This window comes from Hoplias malabaricus, chromosome 17 (genome assembly GCF_029633855.1).
Source record: "Hoplias malabaricus isolate fHopMal1 chromosome 17, fHopMal1.hap1, whole genome shotgun sequence".
Taxonomy (NCBI): Eukaryota; Metazoa; Chordata; class Actinopteri; order Characiformes; family Erythrinidae; genus Hoplias; species Hoplias malabaricus.
In genome coordinates this window covers 33,469,424-33,478,073 of record NC_089816.1, presented here as the reverse complement: position 1 = coordinate 33,478,073, position 8,650 = coordinate 33,469,424, and the positions used below count along the sequence as shown (strand labels likewise).

The 8,650-nt window shown below is 44.9% G+C and overlaps 1 protein-coding gene across 1 annotated transcript; it reads left to right on the top strand.

The window, feature by feature from the left end:
• Positions 1-3,080: 3,080 nt before the first annotated feature.
• On the top strand, positions 3,081-7,189 carry LOC136673937 (C-signal-like). The gene is made up of 6 exons (XM_066649724.1): positions 3,081-3,180; positions 3,485-3,536; positions 4,375-4,562; positions 4,722-4,883; positions 5,246-5,356; positions 6,733-7,189. Exons 1-6 carry the CDS (start codon positions 3,115-3,117, stop codon positions 6,844-6,846), a joined length of 693 nt encoding a protein of 230 aa, XP_066505821.1. The 5' UTR covers positions 3,081-3,114; the 3' UTR covers positions 6,847-7,189.
• Positions 7,190-8,650: the final 1,461 nt, after the last annotated feature.

Here is an 8,650-nt window from a genome sequence, read left to right as displayed (position 1 = left end):
CACACGTCACACTGATGTTTCTCCCTCCAGTGCCTTTTCCCTTCACTTTCTCTTTGTGAAAGTCTGTTTTCTAGTTGTTTTCCTGTTGTGTTCCGATGACTGCTTTCTCTGCCTCCTATTAATACATTGCACACCCAGTGGAATCATTTGTCCATCCATTCTTAAATCACTAAATACTAAAGATTATATAAAGCTTCATCTAAACAAATTAAGAACTTAAAACCACAAAGGAATTAAAGACCAGTTCCAATAAAAGGGACAGTTTTCCCTGTCACAGCTCAGTGGAGCATCCCCATGGTTTTGAGGCTGTAATTTTAAGGTAAAAATATGACCTAGTGTTGCTTTAACAGAGGAGCACTGGCTGTTTCCATGCAGCAGTCTAGAGCAGGGTTTTTCAGACCTTTTTTTTCTTGTGACCCACATTTTGTACATGATGTTTTCACGTGACCATGGCAACAAAAATATACGTATTTCTATAAATGTTTACTAAAACACAGAACAAAATGAACTCACTTAATGAGAAGGATGGGCCCGTTTGCTACGATCTGGTCCCATTGTGTTTGACAAGAAGAGAGGGAACACGCAAATCAGCCCTAGCTTTCAGTGGGTTTCTCAGCTTCGTCTTCATCTGAGTTAGAACGGAGAATCCCACTCTGCACAGATATGTTGTTGTGAAAGGCAGTAGGAATAAAACACTTGTTCTGCTGAGCAGTGGGTAGTCACCTGAGAGGCCAGTCCAGAATTGTGATACTCCTCACAGCTGTAGAGTGTCTTCAGTGAGCTGTCACATGTCAATTGAAGCATTTCTGACTCCTCCAGGGGTTAGATTTAATGATGCTATTGATTCTGGGGTTTCAAATTCAAAAGGATTCTTCACCCACCGCTTGTTTTAAAGATCATCAAAATTCCCAGGTGGAATTCCCAAGGTTCCTTGAAACACACCTTTCCTCTATGTGTTTGTTCACTTTGGGAAACTTGAGAAAGACTGGGATATGATTCGAAGTTGCCATGAATTTATTGACTTCTGAAAACTTTGAATTTGTTCAGTGTCTGAAAAGACAGTCGTGTCCTTGAAGTTTTAGGTTCAGTTCATTCAGGATGGAAACAATGTAGCAGCCGTTTCTCATCAGAAAAGAAATCCCCCAGAAATCTCCCAGTGTTTTCTTTACTGTGTGAAATGGCTCTCTGAGTGGTAAAGGTTGCCGACCCCTGCCCTAGGCACTGCACCTGCTGTCTGTGTGAACAGTGCCATGATTCAGTGTAAAGTGCTGTGGATGTGTAACAGAACTGAAAACCCCTAAACTGTTCCAGGGATCAGGAAGATATTTACAAACACAAGATGATGCAAATCTAAGTTTCTGTTGTAAGATTCACTTCAGTTGAATCAGTTGGTTTTTATTACACTTTACACCAGACAAAGGCCATTTCAGTCCAGAATCAGCAGCTGTTTAATGTGTGCTACAGAGTACAACACTAAAAATGACCAAACTCAATCAATTACACCTTTAAATACAGAGAACACTGAGAGAGACTCTCATTTACATTTTATCTGAGCCTTGACAAAAATTAAAAGAGGACAATATCAGGTTTTTCTGGATTTGTGTTTAATGTTAAAATAAAACCAATCTGAATAAATAATAGAAACCTTGTTGAGTCTATCACTAGTTTTATTTCTAGCGGTCATTTATTTCCACTAGGGATGGGGAGATTCACCGATTCACATCGGTGGTTCGGCACACATGTCTGCGATGCGACTGCACCGGTAGATTCAAGTTGCATCGGGTTTAATTTGCGGGCGAATTTACGGTGCATCGCCTCTAGCCTTTTTGCATCGGCAAATACCATGGTTAAATCGGGTGTTTTGTTTTGCAGTATTAATTCCTTATTGTAACGTATTTTCTGAGTCAACGTATTTTTTTATTGATTTCTTTTTTTTTCTGAGGCAACATAAATGCACCATCGTGTCCTCAGGCACGGACTCAAGCACGCAGACGTACACAACAAAAATGGAAGGAAACGAGAGCATTAGCAACGACAAAGAGATATTTAATGCACCAAAAAAGACACACAAATCAAACGTGTGACCATATTTTGGGTTTTTTTAAGCGAGGTGGTCAACTTAACAAGATGCACTCAATCTGCAAGCAATGCCGTGGGGCTATAAAATACGTTAGTAGCACGACAAACCTGGTGACGGCACGACGGCATGGTGTGGAGTAGCAGATAAGTCTAGCAGACAATAGTATGTGTTGCAAATCATAATTTTCTGTATGCATATTTTTAATACTGCACTTTTGAAAACTGTTCATCTTATATGTTTTATACATTTTGTATAAATATAGACGGAGAATATAACTGAGTAATTCAACTGAATAAAATGTAATTCTCTGTCTGAATGTATTGAATTATGGATTTTTTATATTATGTATTGGTTTTACTCCATTGAAAACAACCAGATGCATACATCCCTCAGATTGTTACAGAGAGTAAAGCAGAATTGTGCTATTGAGTTAAGAAAACTGATGGGTTAGGCTAATACATCCTCAAACCTCAACTAACTGTATCGAATGATTACTTATAAAACCAAATCTTCTTATAATTAAGTCATATCGTTATCAAATCATTTTTGAATCGCATTGTATCCTGAACAGGAGTGATTTGTATCGCATCGTATCGACAAGGGTTTTCAGTGTATCGCAATTATATCGTATCGGTGGCAGTGTATCGAGATGCGTATCGAATCGACATTAGTGGTGAAGATATACATCCTTAATTTCCACACATCCCTGTTGTTGTAGCGCTCCCTCCTCTTCAGTAAAGTCCCTATGTTTGATTAGTGCTGGTCATTTTTCCCAAAATCAGACTGTTTCATTAATTACAGTCTTTTTCTGTCAGAGCAGATACTTTCTGTACACTTCTGTTCATCGCTGTAATCCCAGTGTGAACAACATGCACTAGTCCAGGTGAAAGAGGAGAAACACTGTATATTTACCTTTGTTTCTTTCTTTTACTCTTTCATTGTACCTCAGCTCCAGGTCTATTTTTCTTTATGGGAATTTATAGACTATTGGCTATAGGCTATTGTGAGTCGTAGGTGTTGTATTTGAGACAAGAATGATCAAAAAAAGACAAGAGCAGGGTCTAACAAACTTTCCACCTCGGATCTGGAGACATTCTGTGGTAAAAAGTCTGTAATTCCAGTGGGTTTTGGCAGTTCTTCTCCAGTTGTGTTTTTAAAAGCTACTAAAACGGTCCCCAGGTTACAGTGCTGTTCCCTGAAGGATTCAGGAGTGTTTTCTGAAACTCACTCTCACTTTATCACCTGCTCCTGTGGTGAGAAGCAGTCGTATCTGAAATGCAAGTCAAATTCAGTGGGAAATCACACCGTTTCGTCTCTGTTTCTTCAGTTTTCTGGCTTTAAGTTCCTCAAAAAGGTTGAAAAATAGGATTTATGTTCCTCAAATCTGTCTTTCTGCTTTTCCAGGAGCTGCAGGAACTTGTCAGATCTCACCCAGAGGTCCATGTCATTCCTTTAGGTGAGTTGTAATTATTTAAAGTTGTAGATTGTAGATTAGTTTGGGTTGGAGAGAGCAGGTTAACACCGGTGTCATGAAGCTTAGAGCCGTTTCCTCAGTGTAGAAATGGCTGACCTCCGATCAGAGCGGATACTACTTGTGAACAAATTTATTTTCCTCACGTTCTTCAGGGTTTAGGGACATTTATTTGTTTGTAATGATAGTATGCAGCACACCAGAGTAGTTGCTTTAATATTTAGCATTAACTGAAAAGTGTCGGCAGGTGTGTGTGTGTGAGTGAATTTGTGTGTGTCTGGCTCCCCCTCCAGGGTGTATTCCCGCCTTGCGCCCAATGATTCCAGGTAGACTCTGGACCCACCGTGATAAGGGTTACAGACAATGAATGAATAAATGAATGAAAAGGAAAGGCTTTTTAAATGTAACTCACTAAAAGCTGTTCTTGTCAGAGGTGCACTCTCGGTTCAGTTGAGGCTGCAGTATCAAGATACGACCAGCAGAGGACGCCAGATTCACTTGGTTGAGTTGGGTGAACGCTTTAGTTAGAGGTTCAGGATTATTAATGGGAAAAGGTCATTTAACACATGGTAAACACACACACACAGAACAGAGTAGCATTCTCAGCCCTGAGGAGCTTTTACACAGGGCACTTCAGCTGTGCATTTTGAGGGAGGAGAAAGAGAGACCGAAAGTCCAGGAGAATGAACTGGTGAACTTCTCGAACCTTTAGGCCACAGCTGCCACTTCTCCCACTCTTCTTTGTTGTACGAATGTACTTCTGAATATTTAAATATGACAGGAAATGGGGGAAATGTAAATGTACTTATTGTTTATTTGTCAGATGTGTTGAGCGATGCGAGTGTCGACTCTGCTACTAAAGAGGTGGCCTCCATAGTGGGAGCCGAGGGTCTGAACTGTTTAATCAACAACGCTGGGATCATGATCGACACAGACCTCAACACAGTGACCAGAGACGCCATGATGAAAACCTTCCAGAGCAACACTGTCGCTCCACTCTTTGTTACTAAGGTGAACTGAACTCAAAAAAACAACTAGATTACTATTAAAACTCCTCCTCCTCCAGTCCCTTACACTCACCTATGGACAGTATTTTCTACAAAACGATGATCGGTTTTAGGGAAGACGCCCTGTTCTGTGTGTGGTGTGAATGCGGATGCTTTATTCCAGGCGTTCCTGCCGCTGTTGAAGACCGCCGCAGCGCTGGGTGAAGGTGCTGGGATGGGGATCCACCGCTCGGCTATGGTCAACATCTCCTCCCTCCTGGGCTCCGTCCAGTTCAACTGGGGCGAGGGAGCCTCTTTTAAAACCTACGCTTATAGGGTCTCCAAGGTGAGAACAGAGCTGTTTCCTCCCATGGCCCAAAAACACACATTGGTAGGTGGATTGTCCATGTGTGTGAGTGAATGGGTGAGTGTGTGGGGACTGGCGCCTCCTCCAGGGTGTGATCCCGCCTTGTGCCCAGTGATTCCGGGTAGGGTCCGGACCCACCGCGACCCTGAACTGGATAAGGGTTACAGACAATGAATGAATGATGATCTGGTGTTGGTGCGCCCTCTTGTGGCCAGCCATTCAAGTGCTGTCACTCCAGGAAAAGGATCCTAGGTCTGAAGTCGATGTGTGTCTCACAGACTTGAGACTGTCCCTGACCCTGTAGCTCTGTGTAATGATTTATTCCCACTATTCCTCTGCAGTCTGGTCTGAACATGGTGTCCAGGTGTTTGGCGGTTGATCTGGCGTCTGAGGGAATTCTGTGCACTGCTCTGCACCCAGGATGGGTTCGCACTGATATGGGAGGAGCCGATGTAAGTACTTGAGTGAGAGGGAGGGAGGGGGGGGGGATGAGGGGGAGAGAGGGAGTGAGGAGGAGTGAGGGAGGGAATGCGGGGGAGTGAGGGGGAGAGGAGGAGTGAGGGAGGGAGTGAGGGGGGTGAGGGGGAGGGAGTGAAGGGGAGAGGAGGAGTGAGAGGGAGGGAGGGGGAGAGGAGAAGTGAGGGAGGGAATGAGGGGGAGTGAGGGGGGAGGGATGGAGTGAGGGGGAGAGGAGGAATGAGGGGGAGAGGAGAGGGAGTGAGGAGGAGTGAGGGAGGGAATGCGGGGGAGTGAGGGAGGGAATGAGGGGGAGAGGAGGAGTGAGGGAGGGAATGAGGAGGAATGAGGGGGGAGGGATGGAGTGAGGGAGGAAGTGAAGGGGAGAGGAGGAGTGAGAGGGAGTGAGGGGGAGTGAGGGGGGAGGGATGGAGTGAGGGAGGGAATGAGGAGGAATGAGGGAGGGAATGAGGGGGGAGGGATGGAGTGAGGGGGAGAGGAGGAGTGGGGGGGGGTGAAGGGGAGAGGAGGAGTGAGAGGGAGGGAGGGGGAGAGGAGAAGTGAGGTAGGGGATTAGGGGGAGAGGAGGAGGAGTGAGGGAGGGGGAGAGAGGGAGTGAGGGGGAGAGGAGGAGGAGTGAGGAGGGAGGGAGGGAGAGGGAGTGAGGGGGGAAGGAGGGAGTGAGGGGGTGAGGACGAGTGAAGGGGAGGAGTGAGTGAGGGGAGGAGTGAGTGAGGGGGAGTGAGGAGGAGTGAGGGGGAGAGGAGGGGTGAGGGAGGGAGGGAGTGAGGGGAAGGGAGAGGGAGGGAGTGAGGGGGAGAGGAGGAGGAAGTGAGGGGAAGGGAGGGGGAGAGGAAGGGGGAGAGAGGGAGTGAGGAGGAGGAGGGAGGGGGAGAGGGAGTGAGGGGGGAAGGAGGGAGTGAGGGGGTGAGGAGGAGTGGGGAGGAGTGAGGGAGGGAGTGAGGGGAAGGGAGGGGGAGAGGAGGAGGGAGTGATGGGGGGAGGAGGGGGGAGGGAGGGAGTGAGAGGGGAAGGGAGAGGAAGGGGGAGAGAGGGAGTGAGGAGGAGGAGGGGGGGAGGGGGTGAGGAGGAGTGAGGGGGAGAGGAGGAGTGAGGGAGGGAGTGAAGGGGAAGGGAGAGGGAGGGAGTGAGGGAAAGGGAAGGGAGGGGGAGAGGGGGAGGGAGTGAGGGGAAGGGAGGGGGAGAGGGGGAGGGAGTGAGGAGGGGTGAGGGAGGGAGTGAAGGGGAAGGGAGAGGGAGGGAGTGTCAGTCCTGAACACCTCCACAGCATCCACTACATTATCATCATGTCTCCTGTCAGTGGTTTTAATCTTGTGGCTGTTTGGTGTAAACTCTGTTTTGTCTTCTCCAGGCGCCTCTGAGTGCGGAGGAGCGCATTTCCTCTTTGCTGTCTGTCATTTCCGGGCTAACAGAGAAGGATCATGGGGAATTCTTGGATTATTCTGGGAAAAACTTGCCGTGGTGATCCCAGCCCAGTCGTCATGTGTGACATCACCAGAGTGGAGCGGGTTGGGGATCTTCATCCTCTCCAATAGGGCAAATAAATAATAAACATTGGTTTAATGTGCTTGTTTTGTTGTGATCGTGTCTGTAGGATACACCCTGCTTCCTTTCCAGCTACTTTACTCTGATCGGCTCGTTCCAGTTGCTTAGTTTGGATTGTTGATTGTTGTCCATGCCACATCTACATGCACTGATTAGATGCAAGGGTGGAGTTGCTGCACAGCTCCAGGGTCTCGGGGTCCTGGGTTTTTAATCCTCAGCTTGGTTCGTTGTCTGTGAGGAATCTGCAGTGTAGTCTGGGTATCTTAGGACCCAGGGACCTTGCAAAATGTGTAGAGCTGCAACTAATGATTATTTTGATAATCAATTAATCTGTCGATTATTTTTTCTATTAATCGGATAAAAAGGAAGACAAGACAAATGTGGTTTCCTGTCTGTTACTCGCATATTCAGGACACCATCAGTGAGAACAGCTGCTCGCTGTTGTGTGCAGATCTTCTTCAAAACACAGTCAATGCTGGGCTGTCTTTATCTAAGGTGAGAGAGAAAGTGTAGAAATGAACATACCTTTTTTAAGTTAATAACTACTGATCTAAAATGCAGGCAAATTGAAATTACATAAATGGATATTGGGTGATGCCATGTGCTGAGAATAAAAGGGAAATTCAACTAACACATGATCAGATATCGTTAAGATATTTAAGATTTTAGAGAACTAATGTTGTAATTGTATTAGGAACACACAACCTACCATTATTAAAAATTAGCGTTTACATGAAAAATTAACCCAACCGTTACATTAATTTTATATTTATCAATATTTAACACAGTGTGTGTAATGTAATATACACTTGGCTGTGATACTCAAACACTAACACACAATGCCAGTCAGAAAAGACCTTGAAAAAGGCTTTAAATATATTATTTTAAAAAATGACACATTTAAGATGGAAGAGAAAACTCGCTAAATACAAGAGTGATATAAATTTACTAAAAATGAGACCTCTTGTTTAACTGCTCTAGCAGTCTCTAGTGACATTGAGTGAGAGATAAACTAACGTCGCTAACGTTAGCTCGACTAAAACTACGGCTTGTTTTGGAACTGCTGGTCTAGCACTGACACATTTAATGTGGAAGAGAAAACTCGGGGGGAAGCTAAGGCTCGTTCGCTAAACGCGAGTGTAATATCAATGTACTAAGAAAAACAAATGTTGTTTAACTACTCTAGCAGACTCTAGTGACATTGAGTGAGAGAAAAAGTAGAATTAACTTACTATACTTCATCTCTTTCACACACAGCTCCAACAGGTTTCATTTTCAGATGCTCGTGCAGTGATGTTGTGCTGCCATGCCATGCGAGATCAGCTGTGCACATTTTGCACCTAACGCTGTTCCTTGAAGGCATTAATGTAAAGTGTTCCCATACTTTTGATGACTTGGGTCGTACATTTTTCTCTCTGCTTGTGCTAACATTATCCTCTGCTGTGACCGCCTCCACCATTTTTCAAACCCTTCTTCCAGAGTTCGTCACGTTTAACAACTGTACCTATGTGTATAATAACTTAGACCCAACTAATCCTTTATTAAATTAGTTGCAAACTATTTTAACACTCGATTTTAATTGATTAGTTGTTGCAGCCCTAAAAATGTGTTTATTTTTAAATAGATATTGAACCTGGTTTTTGTTTGTTTTCTCAATTTTCTTGCAAAATAATCTGCATAGTTCCTCCATTAGCTGTTAGATGAACTCCCCTCATCACACAGTG